Source organism: Bemisia tabaci, chromosome 6 (genome assembly GCF_918797505.1).
Source record: "Bemisia tabaci chromosome 6, PGI_BMITA_v3".
Taxonomy (NCBI): Eukaryota; Metazoa; Arthropoda; class Insecta; order Hemiptera; family Aleyrodidae; genus Bemisia; species Bemisia tabaci.
The window spans coordinates 18663165-18688956 of NC_092798.1; the positions used below are offsets into that span (position 1 = coordinate 18663165).

Here is a 25792-nt window from a genome sequence, read left to right on the forward strand (position 1 = left end):
TGGGGGTTTCACTGTAACGCTTATTTCTGGAGTTCTACCGGACCGATTTCAACGATGCTTGACTCTGGTTAAAGCCCTTGACGTCCCGATGTCCGCAAAATTTCAGACTTCCAAATTTTTCAGCCTCTTTCGCTTGAGACGCTTTTAAAGCCAAATCCACCCCCCTCCGACCTTAAGTTTCCGAGAGTTGCGGTATGTTTCCGTTGTAACGCCTAATTTGAGAGATCTACCGGGGCGATTTTTACGATTTTTGGGTCGACCGCAAGCTCCTAGCTTCTAGATGCTCGCAAAATTGTCAGACTTCCAAATTTTTCAGACTCTTCTTCCTGAGACGCTCTTAAAGCCAAATCCACCCCCCTCCGGCCTTAAGTTCCCGGGAATTGGTTATGTTCCTGTTGTAACGCCTATTTTGAGAGATCTACCGGGGCGATTTTTTACGATTTTTGGGTCGATTGAAAGCTTCTAGCTCCTAGATGCTCGCAAAACTATGAGAATTTCCAATTTTTCAGCCATATCTGTGTAAACCGCTGAGAGATGCAGATAGACCCCTCTCCATATTACTACTACACAGCCTTCACCCAACGCCGAAGGTCAAACTCGGACTCGGTCTCAGCACTGCTCTGTCTGAGTAAAAGGAAGCCGCCCCAGCTACGTGGTTCCATAAAACTGTCGAAGCGACGCGATGACATGGGTTTTCCCGTCCTTTTGTCTAACAACCCTCGAGCCCGAGACTGCTCGCTACGGATCGCAGCCCTATTGTCTCATATGCCAAACAAAATCTGACCCTCAAAATTTAAAGACAGTAAAAATGCAATTTTTTCTATCATTCGGAAATTGTTTTTACAGTGTATATTTTTCGATTCGCGGTGAAATTTTGAGCAGAATGGTGGTCAAACTAATGAAAATACATGATTCTACGGTACACTAAGATCGATACCACAACTGCTGCATTTATAACTTGCTGAACGATATTTCCGTTACTTATCAACATATCACGACGAAATTTAGTTCATTGTAATATACTTTTTTAGCAGAGCGTAAATTTACTGAGAAAGTTGAAATCGAACCGATGAGAGAAATTTCATCAATTTTTTTGGAGCTCCACTAGGCCGAGCAGGAAGGGAAAAAAAGGATGACGAATTGAGATCTATTGCTGTCGCCTGGTCTCCTGACTCCTAACTCATGTCCAGGCCCAGCTGTTCTTGAACGCTTTGACGAGATTTTGTCGGCAGACGAGTCAAAACATGATTTTCCGACACGGGAGCGACATCCAAATCTCGCGCTAATCCTCTCATTGTATTTTTATTGGAGTTATGTCCGAATACTTTGAAGAAAACCGAAAATGGTCTCTTTTTTAAAGCGCAGTGTTTGCAATTCTGCCCTGCTAAGGAAGAAACGACATATGAACATTCGGGAGTTGCCAAATTTTCTTCGATAAAATGTTTATTTTTGAGGAAAATTATGAATATTTTCCCCATGAAATTTTCACGACGTTTTAGATCAAATTAAAAACAAAATTATCCAAGAAATTGGTAGACAAGCATTCAAAAATTTTCCTGAAATTTAGTGGTTTTCCAGGGGAAATTTGGCAACGTCTGAAGACTCATACGGCGTTCTTCCTTACCACTGCAGAATTATGGTCGTCCCTCCCGTTACCCCTACATCAGCCACCTTTATCGAAGAGCAAAGGAAAACCGTGGGAAAAAAACAGGAAACAAAATGTTTTCAGGACTGAATTGCTTCCTTTGCATTGCTTCCTCTGAGTTGCTCCGAAAATCAGTCTATTCGTGTACGCTGCCAACTTAGCTGCATCCTGCATGTCGAGAGCAACACTGATTAGATCTCGAAATCTCGCGACTTTTTGAGAGGTTGCCCATCGCTCATCTGCTTTCGTCGGATACGTTCTTTTACGGTTATGTTAGTTGATCAATGGGTACTTAACAATATCTGCTCAATTTTTCTTTCTTTTTCACGGAACAGTTCCGATTTGTGAGTGTTCGATACTGAGTGATACTATTTTACCTCTGTATTCGCGAGATACGTTCTTTTGCGGCCGCGCCAGTCGATGAATGGATATTTAGCAATTTCTATTCATACTTTCTTTCCTTTCTTTTTTTACGGAATATCCTCGGTTTTTTAGTGTCCAACCCAGTTTGAGGCTATTGTACACCCGTTTTCGCCAGAAACGTTCTACACAATTTCTACTCATAGGTATTTTCTGGGTGCAAATGTGCATGAAGTTTGTCTCTTTTTAGTGCGTATACTAATTAATGAGTCTAATAATTTACACATTCAAACGATTCACTCGAATTTTTTACGCAGAATGTTCCTTGAGTGAGTAGCTAACGACTAGGGGGAGTAACTCCAAATTTACATGTATTTTGCCGGTCAGTGCCGAGTAACCGAAAATCCTTCTTTTATAAGGTAATACGTTTTGTACCCCGTTCGTTCATACATTTGCGCGAAATTCATTTGAAAATACATTCATTTATATGATGGCCAAATGCATGAGATGCTTTTTTTAATGTAACATTCGAAATTGTCTCTTTTCTTAAGTCCTGAACTTCTCTACTACTGGCGCCACCCGACGTATGATTGTTTAAGTCTGTGGCTTTGGCGTGGTGTTGGCTGGAGTCCTGGAGGACGCCAGTGAGCTACTCCTCCTGGCCAATACGAAGTTCGCAGGGCTTACATTGTCATATTCCGGAGGGACTTCGCCTTATTTAACTCACAGTTAATGCCCCCCCCCCCCCCAAGAAAAATCCCTTACAGGAAAACTATCCATAAAAAATTTACAAGGAAGATCATTACGGAACTGAAAACAGGTAAACTAATTTAGGAAGGAATGCCTCTCGTATTCATGTATTCAAAAGAGTTCTTATTGGATTACATTACTTTATCATCCTTTTGCATTTACGGCACGGAATACGGCTCGCTTGCGAGCCGTAAGTCACTCGCGAAGCGAGTGACCGGGGGTCCAGGGGGCGGAGCCCCCGGCTAGACGCGAGGCGAGCGAAGCGAGCCACAGCGGCTAGTTGGTCATAAAATCAATGGCGCGGAGCGCCATCTCAAAATTACTGAAAATACTTGACCATATACGAAAACAGTGGCGAATTCAATCATAAAATCAATGTTTTGAAAGACATATCGAGGGCAAACGGACAAGATAATAACACAATAATATTGGAGAAATTCCTCCGAACGAAGGAGTATAAAAGTTCAGCACATAATAAATGGATGTTTGTCAGTGTCTTTCATCCTGTTGACAAAAATAAATGAGTGCAAACGGTTGAAAAAAGGGGGCCGCGGGAGTTTTTTTCCTCCTTTTTTTATTCCATTCCTCGGAGGACAGGAAGGAGCAAAGGATAACGGCGCATGCGCACTCTTCGTAGGGGAAAGGCGGATTTAAGATCAGTCTGATTTACCAAGCGGATAGTGATTGGAAAGCAGAGTTGCGAAGTCCACCTTGGCAACTACTTCTTACCCTTTTCATGGTGCTGATTCTGTCAAATCCTTATCATTTTTGCACATGGAGAAGAAAAAATCAAGAAAAAGTGAGTATAGGGATAAACTATCTTCTGAGTGGGGGCGGAAAAATTCAACGTATCAGTGGCCAAAACACTTGAATTTAAATTGCTGGTAACTTTTCAACAATTTAAAAAATTGTATTTTTTTGGTAAAATAAAATAAAGATAAAATGATTAAAATAATTCCTCGATTTACTGATTGACTTTTAAATTGATCATTATTTTCCCTTCGATCATGCATTGATTTTGTTTGTTTCAAATTACATTTACAAGCATCTCTATCGCGGTGGCGGATCCAGCAATTTGGCAACACCGGATTTCCTCCATTTAAACCTATGCTAAAAAAATTGATTCTTGTCAAAGCACCTGGCCCCTTCAAGAATCGATACATTTCCATAGGTTTAAACGGAGGAAAGACAATGTTGCCAATGTGCTGGATCCGTCAATGCTCACTCGTAAAAATATTGTCCGATGATGAAATATTTGTCGAATTAAACTTCAAGATTGGAGATTAAAGATTTTGCTGAGATTGGTATAGCAAACAAAAAATATACGTTTTGCTCCCTCTAAATTTATAGTAGCATCGTTTATTTCCGTGTCTCAAAAATCAGAGTTTATTTTTTGGATTAAACCATTCTCTCTAAAATTCGCGTATGAGTCGACAAATTAAAATAGAATTCTTAGAATCGTTTGAAATTAGGCATCCATCATGCGACGGTTACTATGCTGATTCAGCATGAAAGTGTTGTTTCTGAACAGAACAGGTGTAATTTTCTGTTGAACCCAGGGCTACATAAGAATGATAACGTTATGGGGCTCATTTGAGAAATATACAATGCACGCTTCCTTTCAGAAACAACTCGGACATTATGACAAACTGACAACATCGGGAGTGGTTTTGTGGCAAAGAAGGCGGAATTTCACTTGACCGTTGATTTCGGCAGGTGAGAACATTTTAATAGATGACATTTTAATGAGGCCCCAGGCTTCAAAAATCAGAGAGAGGAGGAGAGAGAAATAGAGAAGAGAGGACGAATTAGAAAAGGATGATGACCTCTCTCTCGATAAGCTGAGACTAAGTTCGAAGAGGCGACACTGCGGATATGTGAAAGAGACATTTTAATTCTCTTTTTTCTCATGGAAAATTATTGTGCGACGGCTTGGAACTGATTCTTTTCTTGCTAACTTGGCGACACCGATCAGCAGCCTTCGAAGATGTGGCACGATACTCTTCTTTAATCAGTTCGTGTCCAGTATCTGATAACATTTAAACCTAGTTTATTTTATTATTTCTCAACCGGTTTCCGAAAAAAGTAAAAAAGAAAAGAGAATGGACATCCTCTACACCTGAATAAATATCCCCTACAAATCGTTGTCAAAATGGAAATGAGAAGACTTTTACGGCAACATAATTCGTCTTCCTGAGATTTACTTTGAAGTGTCTTATAAAAATTTGAATCCGAGTCAAATTTATTGAGGATGCCTACTCTCATAAAGCATGCATACACTTCCTCTTGAGTTCTTGACTTTTAACCGTATTCTTGATGAAAAGAAAAGAAGTAGTTTCACTTTTCATCAAGGTTTTAAAGGAATAGAGAGCTTTGTTGTTCATTATTACTCCCTTTTTTAATAGAAAACTCTGTTTTGGCCAGAAGAGTATGTTCGGAAAAAACCAGCAAAACTGTCTTGGCACGGCTTTATTATGAGCTTAAAAACCCCTTTACTCAAGGAACGACAGCAAACCACCGGCCATAAAAATGAGACTAGCTCATGCAACGGTGTAAAGTTCATAGCCTCTTTTAAAAAATAAAAAATAAAATTTGTGTGTCATGTGTATTTTACCACCCTTTGCAGTGAAGTGAAGCGGTGTTTTTGGAAATTTTAAAATACAATTTAACCCATCTTTCAGCAACCGCAGGCGAAAAAAAATCAACAAAAAATTCTCATATAGCCAGTCACGATTTGATGTCTATTTCAGCATCCGAATCAAAGAGCGCCTTCATTTTAAAACACCGGCAACTTAATGTACTTCAAAATAACTGATGGTTGCCTATTTGAATAGTTGAAGGCGACCAGGACAATTTTTGATTCGAAGTCAGATTGTAAGAATCAACTTTAGGTAGGGAATGTAAGGAGCGCTATAAGAGTGAATTGGTACAGCCAGTAGTAGTAGTGATAGTGGGAAATTTTTACTTACGTTTTAGGTATTTGTATTTTGTCGGCATCGTTCTGTCTGCCGAAGTCGTGCCAAGGTCGAGATCTTCCCCCTGACGGGTGATTTGGTGCCGTGGCAGGCCGCGATCCCGCTGGGTCCATCAATGCTCCCGGTTGGCACATGTCTGCATAGTCGAAAGACTGGAATCAAACGCAAAAATAAGACGTCATTAACGAGAGTGTTCAAAGGACCAACATAGATTGAATTTATTGATTGAAAATGAAAATTATATAATACAACGCTGGAACGGTGCCCTGGAATTTAGATAATGCTAAAATAATTTCAAGAGGAGTGTATAACCGTATTGCTACCAGAAAAACCTCAAAGAACAAATTTTTAGATCGTCAAAGTCGACAAAGTTTTTAGTTAAAACCGCTGAAATGATTGGACAGAGCGGTCGCGACGACTGCCGTTCCATTTGCCGAGAGACTTTAACGCGTGGTTACGAAAGTAAACAGCTTTACCTTATGACGACCTGGGTTCCGAGTTCGACTTTCTATCCTACTTTCTGCTCTAAAATTACAATCAGCACTTCGGGAGAGTTTGAAAATCACTCATAACTTCACAATCTGTGGGAGAAAACGTACTTCTGGGGTCCTCACTCACTTCTACAAATAATAACAAAGAATCAAAGTACTTCTACTCATAAAACTTAACTTGGAAATCAGGAATGTAATGGCGTTGGATAGATGTCATTTCGATGATCGAAGTGCGAAACCACGAATTTCCATTGCGACGTTTCAAAATGTTTGCTATTAATATATTTTTTCACGGAAAAAACCCAACTTTACAGCTTGAACTTTATAAAAAATATTCCGTTAACAGGGAAGAAAATGCAAGGAAGTTTTGAAGAAAATATGACGACTAGCATTCAAAGAACAAATAAAGTAGGTATGGCAGAGAGTCTACTACGTCGGGAACGGAGATACGTGGTTTTGCACTATGTCATCGATGTATTTTGATTAAATAATACGCGCCTAAAAACCTTAGGGTACGCCTTAAAATTTGAAGAAAATGTATTTATTTGCCGCCGAGTGTTTTTATTGTTTTGAAGACTTTAACAATCCATCTTATGTCTTTGATGCAGTATACTTTACGCATTGGAAAACTTAAACTCATAAACTGAGCAGATTTTCAGCGCAAATTGTGCAATTAGGAATAATATTCAGACTTTCCCAATGTGCTTACCGTGACTTTTGCGCCCATTTTTCACGAAACAACAACTCTTTTTTCGCCCCATGCAGCAAAAGTTTCCACGGACCCATTGAATACAAATTGGTTACGTCTTTCAGTCTTTCCGTTTTGGTCAGCTGAGATCATACCGCCGACCTTGATACGAGGTCTCCTGCTCATCCTCATGATTAACTAACTACGAGCGGCGAATTTAATCTTCGGTGTGAGATCGCTATAATAATTGGGCGGTTTCGGCATCCTTGACTCTCAAGCAGTATTCAGGTGATATTGATTCCCTCCACCATTCCGAATAAAATTGAGGATTAATTATTAAATGTATGCGGTAAACACCCAATTAATTCGGGATGTTATTACAGTTCCTCTTCTCGCTGAAAATATCGTATGATGCGCATTAGTTTTGTTTACTATGTCTCTAGATTATGGTGGGTGAAGGTTGAATTGCAATGAGTGAAGTCATAGTAGTGTTGGTACAGAGCTGTAATCATTTATTTATTTTTTTCGACGAATACTCCTGCAAAGTAATGGATGGCCGCATAGTAATTAAACTTGCGAGGGACTGGATACTTAAATTAAAATTATATGGTTACTAAATTTGAGTCGCATACAGGAAGCATTAACTGTCCTTCCAAAGTCTTCACTGCAGTTCTAGTAAGTCGGTATAGAGAAACCATCTGTTGCAGATAGTTTTCTCGAAATTATACTTATTACAGCTTACTAAGCCGCATGTATTCTACCTGATCTTTAATGGCGAAACATTATGCATTGTACTAAAAATAACCACCCATATAACCAATCACTCATAGTTGTTTAAGACACCTAATCAACCCGAAAAGTGCATAAAAGTGTGTTGAAGTTCAAAACTTGTTCATCTATAAGAATACTAGTATCATCATGGAGGTGGACATAGTTATCGGTAATGAACTTTTGTAATTATTAAAATTTGTAACGAATCCTAAACGTATAAAGTCTCTTTATCCCAAACCCTGACAATAATAAACATAATATAAGAGCATTTTGCCAAGGTAATGATAGGAGCAAAATAAGGCAACCATCACATTTCAGTAAAGACAGCTCAAATGCATTCTTTGACTTTCATAATCGCAGACATTTCTTTCAGAAAAACTAATTTTGGACTAATATCACATAGAACAGGGGAAATTACCGATTCGATATGATACACTATTATTTCAAGTTCGACGTTTAACTTTTGGGCATTTATGTCCAGTTTTCGGGGACATTTTTGAATACCAAGAGTAGAGGTGACTTTCTACTTTTATAAGATTCGAATTTTTTTTCTTTTTGCAGTTATTTGGCTTCTATTCCTGTTTATTTAGTAACTTAGGGATCTACATCCATCTATAGACATGAGTTTTAACATAGAAATTATTTTATTGTCAGTAGACATCAGGGAGATTCTGGCACATCCATTCTCCAGCTTTCAAATTTTCAGGGATTAAGGTCGAGTAGAATCTGTTCCTGTCGATCCACTCGTCAGTACCGAAAAAATTTTTCATCACCACCAGGATTCGAACCCGGGACCTATTGGTCTAGAGTCAGTTCGATTTTTGCATGTGAGTGTATTCAAATTGAGAATTTCAGAAAACAGGTTGGGTACCTTGATGATGTTCACTTCCGGCTATGAATTCACGTTAACGAGTTGAATTTCCACGGTCCAAATCCTCCTCCCCCTCAGCCTGCGGAATCGCATCGAATCTCGCAAGATTTATCTGACTCATTACATCGATTAACTGCCCAGCGAAAGAGCTGAGTATAGGGCGCCGCGGGGGGGGGGGGGGGTGCTCCCACGAGGAGCAGGAGCAGAAAGAGGCGAGTATTATGGAGTGCTCGTGCCCAGAGCATCTGCATCTGCGGTTGAGTTTAAGAGCAGAATAATGAGGCTACTCAAAAAACCATTAGTAAACACTTGAGAGCCGAGGTAGCGCACGAGAGGGCTGCCATGCTAAGGAAGAACGTCGTATGAGCCTTCAGGCGATGCCAAATTTCCCCGGATATAAAGTGTATTTTTGAGGAAAGTGCCTGCATAACTTGGTTTTTTCTTAGGTTTTTAAGAATTCGTTCTATTTGATTTTTTTCTTGTTAAATTACGATTTATGGTTAAATTACGTAGAAATTCGGTAAAAATTTGAAAACAATATTCACGAATTTTACTCAGGTAAAAACGGTATTTTTTTGTTGTGTTTTAGAATTAATTTAAATTGGTTAATTGATTTCCTGTACAGAAATTACAATAACTCCTTTAAAATATACATAAACATTGGTTATTATGATAATAGTAAAAGTGAGAGGAACGATACAATATGTGACATATTATAAGTTTTTTTTAAAGATGTCTAACAATAAATATAAGATACTAGTTTGAAATATTTGTATTATAATTTTTTTTATAATTATTAATTTTTGTATTGAAGGCAATTTGGCAACGCCTAATGGCTCATACGGCGTTCTTCCTTAGTCCGGCAGAGGGGTCACTCGAAATGGGAGGGGTCGCGGCTCGCGGGAGAAGGCGGAAAACTCGAATTAATCCGAGATGATTGAATGAGCGCGCGTCTAGCGATTCTCGTGCTAGACGAGTTGTTTTCGGAAGTTAATAGCGGGTAAATATGCTTATGACGGCAAAAACTTATCAAACGGCAAGGATGAGCGTCGTTCTGATTCACGCTGCGGCCGATCTACCTCGCGGGACCTTGACCGATGGCAATGACATTCTCACAAATTAAGGGATCTCGCAACGTAAAATTAGAGATTTCGGAACCGACGCGGGCTTGAGATTCTCAGCATCCTAGTCGAAATGGCCCCCCTTGTCACTTGCGGTTGAGAGGTGGAGACGCGGAGTAGCGCTATGCTTCAGTGCTGAGGAAAAACGCCGTATGAACCTTCAAGAGTTGCCAAATTTCCTTCGATAAATGTTTATTTATAGGAAATTTATGAATATTTTTCCCTCAAATTTTCAGAATCTTTAGGTAAAATTGTGAACTGAATTACCTGAGAAATTGAGAGGAAAATATTCATAAATTTACTAGGAAATTCCCATTTTATGAGAGGAGATTTGGCAACGCCTGAAGGTTCATACGGCGTTTTTCCTTAGCACGGCAGTATGGTATTCAAAAGCCATTTTTTCATCCTTTCCCGCTCTGCATGAGCTTATAAATAGACGTGTTTATGCCATAAGGAACTATGTGCATAGGCTTCGCGTGAGACATAGTTCCTTTTGGTTCGAATACGTCCATAAATAGAATTATTCAGTTCGTAAACAAGATTCTAGGGAGTCTTTTCCTGTCACGGATGTCTGACCGTTTCGAAGCCCTCGGGTTGGAGAGGAAATGCCATTGCTCCAGTTAAAAATATTCAACATATATTACGAGACGCAGATTAATCATCACGGATTAAAAAATGATGAAGTGCGAACGACCATACCACGCCGACCCACAAATCAACGGTGAAACTCCGAGATAACGTACCTCGATCAAGGTTCATTTCGAAAACTCCATACGTAAATTTTACTTTTCTGAAGGATATTACCTCGCATTTTTGCATTGAATTCTGGGAAATTTACCTTGCATTTTTGCATGGAATTCTGAGAAATTTACTTCGCATTTTAGCATGGAATTCTAAGGATTTATTTTAATTCGGTGCAGAAAATTAGGCGTAAACACTATGAACAGTTGAACAGTCGCACTATCAGGAATGTAAAATAGTACAGAATATTTATAACGTTGCAATTTCAGATATGCGGTTTTCGAGTTTCAGCATGGATAAATTGGACAGATCTAATTTAAGGGGAATCGGCCTGTCTAAATCTCGCGTTGCGTGCTTTTCCCCAAGTTTTATTTTTTACCAGAGAACAAATCAACACAATGCCTTAAAAGTTTCTGTGCATTTTCCTTGGCCAATGCAGAGTATACTCACAGAAATTCAGGACAGAATGATGATTACTTGTCTGTTTAATAAATGGAGCACGACATATCGTCACACTTCTGACGTAAGGGTGTGATCTCCATTACCAAATGAGTCCCAAAAGCCATGGAGTTGCATGGAAAACAGGGCTCACAAGGAAATCGAGAAACGTCCTTATATCAGAGGAGCGACGGTATGTACCATTAGTTTAACTATGCAGTTAGGTGCTTTTATGGATGAGTCAGGAACAGTGGTCCTTATTCCAGAACACTGGGGAAAAAACACATTGATCTGAGTCCAGACTCTTAAAAACATCGACAAGAAAAATAATCTTGATTCATCAGATTTAAGCTTAAATCAAGAGCCTAGCCTCTTAATTTGAGCGATTTCCTTTTGATTTAAGCTTAAATCTGATTGAATCATGATCCATTTTTCTTGTCAATGTTTTCAAGAGTCTGGACTCTAGATCCAATGTGTTTTTTTTCCCAGTGAAATTTAGCAATTCTCGAATGTTCATACGGCGTTGTTCCTTAGAACGGCAGTGTGGCTTCTGATAATGAATTAATGACCGAGGGTTGACTGACCTGGTGGATTGCTGCCTGATCCCTGGGCGTGATGGCGTCGGCGCCGATCCCGCTGTCCGGCGACGGGAGATCAACAGTGAGTCCGGCGGCGGCGATGACGCCCTTGCTGTTGTGGTAGGTGCTCTGGCGGACGTAGCGCTCGACGAAGGAGGTGGTCGCCGTCGAGAGCCCGCCGGCGTTCTCCGGGCTGTCCGCGTAGGCCGGGATCTGCTGCCGAATCTGCGTCGCGTACGGGCTCTGCTCGGCGAAGTAGTCCCTGTAGTAGGGGTCGCCGAAGCTGGAGGCCGTGTTGCGCGGCGCCGTCGTCGAGGTGGTGATGTAGCCGGCGCTGACGCCCTGCGAGACGGAGGCCGTGTACTGGATGTGCTCCGAGTAGGGGACCGGCGACGGGGTCCCGCTCCCGGCGTGAGATTGCGGCGTGAAGATGTGCGTGCTGTAGGCCATGTTGGCCGGCTTCAGTCCGTCGGGGGTGGCGATGAGCTCCAGGGTGGACGGCGGCCCGATGTCCGGCACGATGAGCGAGGAGGTCGAACTAGGGGTCCCGTTCATGGAGCGGCTTCCATGCTGCGGCGACGAGATGAACTCCTCCTTGACCGTTGTGTTGTTGTTATTGCTACTACTATTGCTATTCGTGTTGTTATTGCTATTATTACTACTATTGTTGGCTACATCTACGACTAGGTCTGGCTGCCCCGAGGTGGTCACCAGTACTACTTTGCGGCCCTTGGCCTGCTTGTTGCGGTGGCTCAGGTCTTCCGGCTCCCGCTTGATCGACGTCACAGGGTGGTGCTGGAGGAACAGGCCTGGGAAGTCCGTCAGCTGAGCGCCGTCCAGGCTCCCGCCACCTATCACACCGTTGGTCCCCTTGAGTTGAGACGTGAACAAACCCGGAGTTCCTCCCGGTACTGTTGTGGCCCTGAAACAAACAAAAAACATCAAAATTAGCACATTTTGACCACTGATATGCGAAACAAAAGTTTCGTATGCAAATTAGTTAAAATTACAATGTTTAAATTTTTATGATGAAAATCTGTGCCAGAGTCTATACAGCGCCTAACATACCCATTTATTGATATGAATATGAAGCGGAATCTATATTGTCCATACGGAATGACTTACAATATTACGTAACGGAATATGACTTACACTATTATGGAACGGAATATACTCTTTCTGCGGGGTGTATTATATTCGCTTGGTGCTGATTTCACTTTGTATGGATTTTTAACAGTGTAATATAGCATTTCAAGGAGGGAGAATTGACACGAAAGGGGTATAGAGATTACACACATTACTATTTCCCCACTTCTCCTTCAATTTTTGAGGTAGGCAAGAAAACGCACTGCGTGTGCGATATAGTTATCTGCTCGAAGACTCCGGTTCGTGCGGTCTAAAAATATTTTCTCGCAGTAAATTAAGTCAGCACCAATTGTACTCAACATATAATATTCAGTCAAACAAGAGAATGGAAAAGTCTTCTACTTGAATACGCTGATTTTTGACTCTTCCTTCGTTCTTGTTTTTTGAAATTACAATTGCACAAGACTTCATGAAATTTAAACTTTAATACTTTATTTCTCGAAAGTAGTTCTGTATTAAGAACCGGATTGGTGTCATTGGACTCGGTCCAGCTGGACACGAGAAGGTAGGTTTAAATTTTTCATGGCGGTAATGGTCATTATGTTTCTTCACAACTCTGTAAGAAGAGTGATTCAGTCTAGTAAACACGCGAATGAGCCGTCCGAAAAAAAAAAATTCGAAAATTTTCCGAAATGTTAAAAATGTCCCTCTTGTCCCCTAAGAAATGTCTCCCAAGGCACTTCTGCGCGGTGGTAGAATGTCTCTTCAAAACTGCTGTGCTTATGCAAAGTTACAGTGAAACTTAAGTCAAAGGTGATAAAAAGCCGGAAGCTAGTTCTTACGTCAGAACTTGCTAAGTAAATAAGAACGGCTATTGACGCATTTACTTCTTGCGTGGAGGCTAAAATTAAAAATGATCAATCGTCAAACGTCACAAGAAGGAGACGAAAAATAATTAGAATTAATTTATGAGCAAGAGAGTTTACAGCTTCACCGTTGGAGACACTAGGACGTTGAAAAAATAACCTGGATATGAGACACGAATGAGTCCTTCGAAGCAGTCAAGAGTCACGTATTCTTGTAAGTTTTAATTTATTTTACATTTTTATATTGCTCTGGCAGGAACTCCTGTCCGCTAAGCAGTCCAATCCGTGGAGGGTGCTTCGCGCTCTTGGGGGCATGCCTCATGCGTGGCAATACAAAACTGAACAATCATTTAAAATATTTAAAGGGAATAGGTTTAGGAAGAGATTATATTGCTTGCATGGTGCCCAAAAATCAATTAAATTGGCTGGGTGCATATCTTCATAATATTAGGCCAAAAAATACAAATTAACGTTTATACTAAGGATGGAGGCCTTTATACATATAGGTATTAGCTTAAAAAGTTAAATTCTACGAAAATGTATAATTCACATAAAATTAATGAACTGATTCAATGTAACACTGCATTGTATTCACTGGAAGAGAAAGTCGCTTGGATCTAGAGTCCAGACTCGTAAAAACATTGACAAGAAAAAAATACTCTTGATACAATTGGATTTTCTGCTTGATTCCAAAGGAAACCGCCTGAATCAAGAGACTCTTCGATTCAAGGAAAAATCGTATTGAGTCAAGAGTATTTTTTCTTGTCAATGTTTTTAAGAGTCTAAACTCTAGATATCCAAGCGACTTTTTCTCCAGTGTCGATAGACCTAGGATGCCACGCTAATCTGGTCCAGGCACAGAGTTGAAAACTCGAGTCCACTTGGATTCGCACAAATCTGAAGAAAGACGAGAGAATTCGGTTCTGGGACCCGGGAAACGCCGATTGCACAGCCGGCCGAGGTAAGGCCGGAGAGGTCACAGCGAGTTAATTATAAAAATTGAATAAATTAGAGGCGAACGCCATACACGCAGTAATGTATTGATGAATATTTTAAGCGATTCTCGTCGGGGATAAATCGGTTGGTTAATTATTATCGTTAAATATTCATAAAAAAAACTGTGCGAGTATTACTGCACCGGGAGCTGGGAAACGAGTGCTAATTTTCGTCACGTTACGGCAAAGCGGCGGCGGCGGTAGTTGAATTTTACGTTTCACTGGCTTTCCGCTGTCCTTCGTCGATGGTCTTACCGAGGATCGCAGTTAACTCAGACGCGTATTAGACACATTTTTGGCTCATTAGCAAAACGAAGGGCTTTTTCTCAAGGGAATCACTCCCGGAGTCGATAAAATGTTGATTACTCGAATACTGGGTCGTAAGTGAGGTAATCGCACCGAAAAAATGGGGGTAGTAGGTAATCTATTCTGCCGTGCTCAGGAAAAACGCCGTATGAACATTTGAATGTTGCCGAATCTCCTCCAATAAAAAATTAATTTTTAAGTTACGTCATGATTGTATCGGGGTGTCTAGTTTCTTTTTTTTCATTTCGAGAAATCCTGATTTTTCCTGATTTTTTACTGCTAAATCCTGATTTCATAATTTTTCCAAATCCTGATTTTTTGCGGAGACGAATGTAACTTCACAAAACTAGGTCGATAAAAAAATCCGATCAGATGGCCGACTTTTCTCAAAGCCTGATTTTACGACCGATTTTTTCTTAAATCCTGATGAAATCGGGATTAAATCCTGATTGACCCCATATCCTGATAGAATGGGAAAAATCCTGATGCTAGATATCCTGTGTATTTACTTGAATTTTTCAGGTACCTCTGATCAAATTGCAAATAAAGTTATCTGGTGAACTTGAAAGAGAAACATTCATACGTTCCTCAATTCGTGTATTATCAAGGGAGATTTGGCGACGTCTGAAGGCTTATACGGCGTTCTTTCTTAGCACGGTAGTATTAATGTCGTTGAAAATTTTATGCCTGGTAGTCGGAATTTAATTGTCACAGAGATGTTCGTAACGCGAATGTATTTAGTGCAATCTTGAGTTACGAGAGGATGTATGTAGTCCTTAAAATTAGTTCTAATTCGTAAAAGACGACAGCGGATTTTTTTAATGCGCTCTTACACTGAAATCAAAACAATAAAATTTCGACTTCTGATTGCATTTTAAAAACGCCTTATGATTATTTACTGTATCCAGCAGAAGAAGCCTAACTACTCCTCACATTGCCGAGTGTGATAATTGTTCAATTTCTGAATGCAAAATAATTGTTCAAAACTGATTAAAGCGACTGATTCACCCAGATCACCCATGTACTATTTAATATACACTGCGACAAAAACGGAAAGAACAGTTCCTGGGAAGATTCACAAGTATAAATGCACGAATACAAGATAGGAAAATAAATTAAAGCACTGAGCAAGTAGCTCTTTTCGTCGATGTTAACGGCTCCCGAAGATAAGAATCTTTCATCAGATCTCAGTTTTAAGTAACTTTGGTGGGCAACATAAGCCGTGACTAACTGAAACGAAGAACAATAGACGGAACAGAGATCTACCCCATCGGAAGACAATGAAACGAAAAATAATAATAACCATTTCACATTGGAGCGCGAGCATTTGAGTACGAGTGAAAAACAAAAAAAAAGATTACAATTGAAATGAAGAACGAAAAAGTGGGAGCCTTAGGCAAATTGAAATGCCCGTGCGATGTCTGCGGAATTCGGGAGAGGGAGAGTTTAATATTCATGAGAGCGATTCGAGGACATATTTTTACAAAGGGCATATCCCCGTCTTCTTGGGAGCCTCAAGATACATGGGTTCATATGAGGTCCGGGGCTCATCGGAAAATTAACGTGCTCCGTTTCTGAAGATATGGGTTCATATTGAAGAGGGTTTGAAATCAGAGTGGCGAAAAGCAGAGATGCTCGTGAAAGGATTCCGGAGACAGTGACATGAAATTGATACCGACTTAACACCTGTTTTTGTGCGTTTTTCGGAGGGCTGAGGATGAACTCGAAATGTATGGGTCTATTGCGGCGCACAATGGACCGAATCAATGGGAGAGGTCTGACACGAATTTTTCGACTAAAACTACAAATTTAGATGTTTATTTCGTCTTATTTTAAATTACGAGGGGTGGTTCGTAAAGAGAATTCTACGAGAAAACCGATGGGACCATTTTTGAGACCTCAAAATTTTGTAAAACCGGAGTTATGAGCTTTTAAAGTTTCCAAATTTTGTCCGACTTCTCCTATTCGCTCGGACCAGTGTGCGGCGCACGCACGGCCCACCGCGTGAGGTACTATTTATTCTAGTCCTCGCGGACAAAAGTCTGTTGCTGATTGTCAGACAGATGAACAGGGAATAAGTATGATGGTTCATGTCTTCGACTTATTATTTCGCACTCAACGCCGTTCAGCACTCATATAATTGTCTGCGACTCTCTTTACATCACGCCTCGCGTACTTCGACGGGAACTTCGTAATCCACCGTCAGAATTTTCCGACTTTCATGAATTTTCCTAGAGTTTTTTAAGATTGCGGCTCCGTGGAGCTTTACAAAAATTTTAAAATAATTCAAAAAATAATTTTAATTTGCAATTTGTGTTTCACTCAAGAACTGTCGGAGACTTCTGATTGAGAACTGCATTGATATTTTTTCAAATTTTTCTTTGGAGAATTTTGTCCCAATCTGGTATTGGTAACAAAAATTTTTGGACAAAAATTGCATGAACATTTTCTCGTGAAAAATAAAACAAAAAAGAGTCAATTATGCAACCTTGGAATAGAATTGCGCTGCTTTACCAGGGAAACGCCGAGCAGCGAATTACGTCCTACATGAATCTCTGGAGCTTACATTTAAAAAATTTGTAGCCCAGATTAAATTCATTGCAACGTTTCAAAGTTTTGTTTGGCATTTTATTCTTTTACTCAAGCATGGCCGAAAACTTTCTTCATAATTTTTCTTGCAAATTCCTTGAATTTGTCGATCTAAAATATGCACCTGCTAATGATAATAGAATGAGCTGTCTGGATTTGATATCACAACATTTTAATGTAACTGGACCCTAACGACTCGTCCCTTTACATTCCTCCTTAAAATGTTATAAATGGAAAGCATGTAATTTTTGGTTAGCTCGAGACAATTTATTTTCCTAAGAGGAACCCAGAGATGAAATGCGTTCATTAATCGAGAGACAGCAGCCGGCAATAATTTTCTGATGGATTCATTTTGATTTTGAAGAATTTCGGACCCCTCTACTTCCACATTTAAAACCTTAAAAAGCTGACTTACTCCTTATGGAGAGCGTTACATTTGGAACTATCATTTAAAATGTTGTAAGAACTATTTTTGATGAGCCACTTTGTTGTAGTGAATTTTTTTTCATGCCCTTACAATCAACACAATCACATGATGTAGGAGGAGGGAGGGTATACGTTTTTCAAATCTCACATGCACTAAACCAAACATATTTCAGAGATTAATTATTTGTAGTTATTTGCAAGGGGGGAAAAAAAAAATTACCTTTGACTGTCATGACGCTTGTTTAGATCGATATTATAGAGTCATTAATACTTATATATATTTATACGGATACCTCAAAAGAACAGTGCAGGCTCATGAGCGTAGCTAAGTTAGTAGCTAGGTTAGTTACCCCCTAAAAGATGTTTTTACCAGTTTTAACCGCTTGGTACCAATAGTCTACCGTAAAGAGTGAATTTCGGCTCCTCCCACAAAGAACTTTTGGCTACGCTCATGTGTACACCAGAAAACGTTGTCTCATACCGGGACTTTTCAGGCACTAAAATTCAATTAAGATTATAGATTAGGATCTTACAGAGCTAAGACCAATGAGCTTAACTATAAAAACTGAAATAATCAAGAGGAGTTATACTAATTCCTTCGGATGTAGAGCGCGAAAAAGAGAGAGAAAAAATTGAAAGGGGAGCATGGAGACACCTTTGTGCGGATAAAAACTCCACCCCTCTTTGTGTCCCATTCATCCCATTCAGCAGGTAAACGTATAAACGAGAGCATGTAGGCTACTTTATTCCATTCAATCATTGCTGAAGGACCAAAAAACTGTGTTTAATTATTCTCAACTCCAATCCATTGGGCCAGGAGATGAGCTAAATCTAATTTGTAAGGGGGGGAAGAGAAAAGAAAAGTAAAAATAATTACACCTCGCCTGCACCAGTGGCATTGATAAAGGGATGTAAAACGAGGAAACGGTAAGAAATAGATCGGGTTAAAAACTCGGGAGGAAAAGGAGGAAATCCGACTGGCAAAAAAAGATAGATGAAACAAAAAAACGCATCGTTCTGCTGCCCCTGCAGCAGGTAAAATTAAGCTAATTCGCTTCACGCCTCTCGCGAGGAGATAAATCAGTATTTCAAGCTCGGGACCGCAGGAGAAGATGGGGTGCGAAGATAAACAGAGTAATGGAGCGGAAGGGGCCACTCGCTGGATGTGGGACCTCACCCGGCAGCAGCATCCGAGGAGGAGCAAAAGTCAACGATAACAATTAGAATTCACCGTTTGCTCCTGTTTAATAACTCCGGACCAAGCGAGCAATCACCGTCGCATCATCGCTCCTCCCTCATCACGGTAATTGGTTTTCTATTGCGAGCATTCGCAAATCTCATTACGGACGAGCCATCACGAATTATGTTCGTGCAAAAACTTCGCTAATGAAGCGATTAACTTAGATATAAGGCGAACGACTTGGCCCCTTGGCCGTGCGGAAATGAAAAAGGGTTTCAATCTAGTAAGTGACTTTGACCCTCTGGATGATCGATGATAGGCCTAGAAATGTCGCTGAAACGCCACTGGGAAAAAAAAGCGCTTGGATCTGGTGTCCAGGCTCTTAAAAACATTGACAAGAAAAATTACTGTGGATTCAGTCGGATTTTTGCTTGAATCGAGAACCAAGCCTCTTAGTTTAAGCGGAGTTCCTTTTGATTCAAACAAAAATCCGATTGAATCAAGAGTATTTTTCCTTGTAATTGTTTTCAAGAGTCTGGATTCTAGATCCACTGAGCGACTTTTTTTCCAGTACTTGGTCTCTTGTCTGTTAGGAAATGAGAAAGATTTTCAATCTAATAAGTGACTTGACCCTCTGGATGATCGATGATAGGCCTAGAAATGTCGCTAGAACCGTCTTAATCAGTGCACCGATGGATCATCAGACAGGATGAAAAAATTCATGCAATACGCAACAGATTAGTTATATACTCAAAATTAACCTGCTAAATAAGAAATCTGCGAAATCAAGACGGAATATAGTGTTATGATTTGTCGTCAAAACCAGTGAGGAAAAATTAAGTTTTTGGTTCTTCTTTCTACTCCAGCGTTTAAGTCTCCTAGTCATAAGATATGACATGACGAGGCAATGGGTGTGATTAGACCAAGTGTTGGGATTTCAGTGGACAATCTTGACAATAGTACTTAATTATTGTTTTAAATATAATTTCACCATTTCAGCAGTATACGAACAGTGCGACTGCGCGATACTGAAAACCGTATGCACGGTTCATATGGCTGAGCTGTATTTCTAAAATCACATTAAAAGGGGGTTTTTGTGGGATAATAAGGGGTAAAAAAACCAATTTGGCGAAGAAGCAAATCGACTATTATTGGGCCACTTAACTAAACCATAGGAACCGTGCGAGCCGTATAGTTGCCCGATTCCCTAAATATTTTTCCTCAGGTAATTTTCAGCATGAAAGTGTATTGTGGCGATCGGAATTAAAAATTATGGCTTTACGACTTCCATCCTATTAGAGGTGAAATGAACTGATCCCGAGTTCGTTCCTCCTTTCCTTAAAAAAAGTGATTAATTAAATAATTAACCGCGGGAATAAAAAGTAACTGCTAAAGCTGGATGCAAGCACTTAAGTGCTTTCTGAGAGCGGGTATAATTTTAACAGATAGAAAAGAGGGAGGACAGTTAAACTCTCTGATAACTCCTCTCGATTAATGTAGTTTTTATGTTCATTAGCTCACAACACAATCATCGCGATGATTCAGGCTCGATCCTCGAAGCTATCTGTTTTTTCCTCGCAGGAAAGAGGTAAGAAACACTTTGGTTCAATGCCTATGAGAGATTTTTCGTCTCCGAGTAATGTAATGGCGTCACGTTGACAGTCAATCTTATGATTAATTAGCTGAACCAAAGGTTTCCTTCCCATTCAATTGCTTTTACTGTTTCCTGATTATTTTGATAGCACTGTCACAGAAATAAATGATGTAATCATACCTATTCAAGCCTGAAAACAGGTTAAAATATCCTCTCTATCCTAATAAAATCATGCTTCAGACGCTCGGTGGACGGGGTGAAGAAGAAGAGTTCAAAGTTCAACTTGCGCAATTTCAATTTGTTCGTCCGGGAAATTTCGACGATTTTGCTGGCCGCGAAGCAGCCTCTGGGGGGCGCATATGGAGGCCAGGGGGCGGAGCCCCCTAGTTTGGTTAAAATTTCATAAACTGGGTGGAGAAATTACCTTAGAGGGAATAAACAACACATGTAAAAATTTCATGCATATTAATTTTTTTAAATTTGGGGGTGTTAAGCACTATTATTCATCAAAATGTACTCCAGCAAGTCTAATCAAATTGAACACTGCAGCAAGCAGTGAGCGTGAAAGTGTTTGTCAAATTTTAATGGTACCACCTGTGATAGAACCAAAAAATTCAAAAATTATACGCGAACTCCACGAAAGTGATAACTATAACCATAGTTTCTTTCTCAGTGAACTACCACATACATACGCCGGAAGACTAACGGTAAAATAGTCATTTAAAACGCAGTGACAAGTGAGCCCTTTGGAATGGTATCCACGATTAAACACTGGACAACATTTTGACAAATAATTTATTCGTCGTTTGATACTATACGTGTAAGAAAAATGATCGTTATCGAATCGCAGTAATACCTGACACTCGATCTGAAGCGAACGGAAACCAGGACGCGAATGAGGATAAAAGGGCTTAAAGTTGCTTCGGAAATGCCTTTAACACCGTGACACCGAATTCCTTGCACACTTGCCAAAACGGAACCCCCCAGCTCAAAGTACAATGAGTGGCGATGATTGAAAAACATGAAGAATGCTAGCGTTTTATTACGGTACTGAGGAGCGCGGAGTTACAGCCTCTCGTTTGTCCAATTACTACGGTCAGCATCACGCGACAAACGCAGTCAAGTGCAAAAACTCCCGGGAATTCTTGGTTTCTTTCCAAGTCCGCGTCCTCTCGTCCTCCGCGGACAAGAACCGTTCGAGTAACTACAACAGAAATTTGTCGTTGAAACGGCCGCTACCAGTGTGAGAATGGAGGAAGGAAGCTGGGATGACCTTAGGACACTCATAATTTAAAGATTTATCATGCTTGCGTTCGCTGACTGATACGTATCTACAAAGTTTTATGGTTCTCCAGAACGCAGCTGCAGTCCAGCGGTTTCATTGCGAATTTAAACACAATTGGCTGATCAACCGACTGATGATTCCAAATTTGATAACAATTTAAAGCGCTGCGAGTTGAAACGGGCTGTTCTTGAAATATGTCACGCATATATAGCCTACGGAGAGGGTATATAGCCTGGTATACTGCCGTGCTAAGGAAGAACGCCGTATGAACATTCAAGGGTTTCCTTTCCTCCGATAAAATTTTTATTTTTGAGGAACACTGTGAATATTTTTCCTTTAAATTTTTAGGAGCTTTTGGTGAAATTTTGAACAAAATTATCTGAGAAATTGGAAGGAAAATATCCACAAGTTTTTTACCAAAAAATTCGTGTTTTATCAAAGGAAATTTGGCAACGCTTGAAATCCCATATTATCCAGCAAAGTTTAATACCACGATTTTAGGGGATAACCCTAAACAATAAAGATGCTGCATGTGTGAGGAATTTGCGATTTGACTGTTGATTCTTATGTAAAAGTTCGTAAGAAACACGACGGTGCCACTGGTTTTCTCTGAAATCAACTCCCAAGCTCAAAAAAAGCTCTCAAGTTGAGGCCAAAATGGAGGGGATATCCCCCCCTACCCTGAGAGTCCACGTCTACATCAAGACTAACTCTCCTTGCAAAGATAGGGAGCAAATACATTGACAGGGCTGCCACTTTATTTGGGGACTCCAAAACTGAAATCACGGCAACCCTGCTAATAGATTTGCTCCCTATCTTTGCATGGAGAGTTCGTTTTGATGTAGAGGTGGACTCTCAGGGAAGGGTGGGATATCCCCTCCATTTTGGCCTCAACTTGAGAGCTTTTTTTGAGCTTGGGAGTTGATTTCAGAGAAAACCAGTGGCACCGCCGTATTTCTCGCGAACTTTTACACAAGAGCCAACAGTCAAATCGCAAATTCCTCACACGTGCAATATCTCCATTTGTTTCCCGTGCAGTTTGTTAAGAGAATCTCCACCGGATTGTCGGGTGGAAAGAAAGCTCTGTACTCAAAAAGAGACACGATTTGGCAATCGGAAACTCCATCATCTGCATGCGATTGCGTAGGATGGCCCGCGTCTCCGGATTCGTCCCCGTTCCACGGCGGTTCCGAAGTCCGATGACCACATATTTTCGGATTCTTTGAACGGCGCTCAGCGTGTGAAATTCCTACCACTATTTATGGCAAAGGTGTCCTCAACAATGATTTGAGGTAACGGCTTAGGCGGGAATTATAATTGCACCTTATACACAATCTGGACCGTAATTATAATTTATTATGAGCTCGGGCCGCCGCCGCGCCGCGCGGTGGCAGCGGTTCGGGAGTGCTGGCGGTGCGCGGTGCGGCTTACAAGGCCACGAACGGCACAGGAACTGGTGCTCAGGAGCTTCAAGGGGTGGTTGGCTAGTTTAGTCCTGGGTATCTCGATTCAGAGCCACGGCAATGCGTCTCCTGTGACGCTTTTGCACGAGATTGAGCTAAAAAAAAGTTCGGTTATATCGTCGTTCTCGGCAGTGGCGTGGGGCGCTTTGCGATATATCGATTAATCTGCCATTTGAAACTATGGAAAAGGATCAATAAACAGGGTGCTCGCAACGAACACCTTAATAATCGATTCTTTACCATAGCTTCAAATGGGGGAAAATCGATAATCGATCATTCACGCCTCGCCACTTATTCTCAGACGAAGGAACGGAACTTCATTCCAAGGTTGCAAAATTTACTCGAATTTTTTGCAAGAAAGTGGTTGTGGAATTTTTATCTAATTTTGTTCCGATTGTTACGTGAGATCAAAGGAAAAATTAGTGACATTTTCTGGTAAAAATGCCCACGATTCTCCTGATAAATCTCTTTAGCTCATGATACTAATTTACAGTGGCGATTTGGCAAGTTGGCAACACTATTGGTCCTGCTTTAGAATCCATTAAAAATATCGATTTTAGGTGAGGCAAGGTGTCTCGCCAAGAATCGATTGTTTTACATGCATTTAAATGGAGGAAAAACATTGTAGCCAACTTGCAAGAATCGCCACTGCACACTGATATAAAGTTGTGGACTTGCGGAGAGCTGCAACGTGTTTGGACGAGTGATGAATAGCTAAGGAGTTTCAGAAACGACGGAATCTATAAAATTGTTTTCATTTCTTTTTAACCTACAGGTTTTGAGAAGAAATCACTGACTATTTGCCTGATTGTGCATTCTTAAAAACCTTGTAAAGCATCCTGATGTCGAAACTCCTGATCAGAAAAGTGTGAGGGTGTCGCTAAGTTCTGTTGGAAAAGTTTGACAAAAGCAGCTTTTCGAGCGCTGCGCCAAGGGTTTAGGATGTATGGTACAACTATTTCAACGTCTAAGTGGCTTATATTGCATAACCACCGAATTGAAGGAGTAATGAGCTTTGCACCGACAATGTCGTCCACTCAGACTCCATCTCCGTTCTAAACCATTTGTCATTCAAATGCGTGCTAAACTTCTTCAGTCTATGACAAAATTACCTGAAAATTTTTGCATTGCAACCTATTTTACTACAAATGTTTGCCATACTTCTTACATCTTGTCAGCTTTCAAAAAAGCTAGAGAAAACATAATGAATGTGTCTCTATCGCAATATTTCGGGCTTCCTGCTTATACACCACGTCAAGCATCATAATATTTGTACTTGTATTTTCCTAAAATATGTATGTTGGACTATTTTACACTCTATGGAAAGTTCACGTGAATTTTACACAAAACTGTTGTCTGCGTTGGTGGTGTCTACATGTATGCCTATGTCTCAGTATGCGTCTGCGTCTATACGTCTACATCTACGCCTATGTCCATGTCTATGTCTCTGTCTAAAATTCGTACGTCTTATTTCTATGTCTCATATCTATGGCTATGTTTATGGATATGGCTATGGCTATGGCTAAGACTTTGCTAATATCTACGTTTATGTCTAGGACTGTGCTTATGCATACCTCAATGCTATGTCTAAGTTTAGGACTATATCTATGGGTTCCTCCTAGTTTATGGCTATATTTTGGCGAGCAGAAATTTCAAAAACAAGAGTTTCAACCACATTTTAGGATTACCCAGCAGATTGTAACCCTTTATTCCATCCTTTTGCCGAACATCCCTTGTTAAGAGTATCATCGGTGTTCTTATAAAAATCGGTGGACGAAAGGCGATGACTGCCGATTCGGCAACCCGGAGCCGGGACGGAGAGCCTCTGGCCGCGACCGAGGTGCAGAGATGCTGCGGATACGCGCAGGGTTGCCGAACATCGCGAAGAATCCCTCCAGGGTCCCACCTCCCGGGGGGATCCGGCGGGATAACGTGGCAACGCGGACCACGGCCACGGAGTAAGGAATAATTGTCAAGTGTCAGCCTTAATTTATGGCTACAAAATCTGTGGGTAGACCCCCTGTCGTTTTACAGCTTATGAATATTTTGTGGATGAGCATCTTGCGCCTGCGCGGCGGCGGCGGCGGCGCGGCCGGTGATTCAGATTTTCAGGTAGTATAGAGCCGGTGCCGCGTAGCGTTCCCCCCTCCTCCCCCCCGAATCGATCCCCTCCCCCTCCCTCGGCGCGATGGCCGTGTCCTCGTCTTCCGCCCGGCGACGATTCCGCTAAATGTCCACTCCCGGGCAGTGGTTCCCAACCTGTCGAAGAAAGTTCCACCGCCGAACAGTGGATCGAGTCAATCTGAGAGGTCGGGAATGAAATTGTTGACTAAATCTGACGATTTTGATGTTTATTTCGTCACATTTTAAATTTTAAGGGGTGTCTCTAAGGGGAAATGTCACGAGGAAACCAATGAAACCACTTTAGAGCCTCAAAGATTTGTTTATACAAATCCTTAAGGTTCTTAAAGTGGCTTAAGCGAGCTTTTAAAGTTCCAAATTTTGTCCAATTTCTCCTCTTGACTGGGTCCAGTGTGCGCCGGTCGTCGCGACGGACTCGGGTCGATGGGTAA

At 40.8% G+C, this 25792-nt stretch overlaps 1 protein-coding gene across 8 annotated transcripts in view; it reads right to left on the minus strand.

Moving 5' to 3' along the window:
• grh (grainy head) overlaps nucleotides 1-25792 on the minus strand; it is a 211244-nt gene that overhangs the window by 46270 nt on the left and 139182 nt on the right. For all 8 annotated transcript variants that reach the window (XM_072301769.1, XM_072301767.1, XM_072301772.1 and 5 more), the window contains 2 exons: nucleotides 11436-12351; nucleotides 5725-5882 (listed from right to left, as the gene is read on the minus strand). In XM_072301769.1, the coding sequence (XP_072157870.1) occupies nucleotides 5725-5882; nucleotides 11436-12351 (1074 nt within the window). The remainder of the gene's footprint in view (nucleotides 1-5724; nucleotides 5883-11435; nucleotides 12352-25792) is intronic.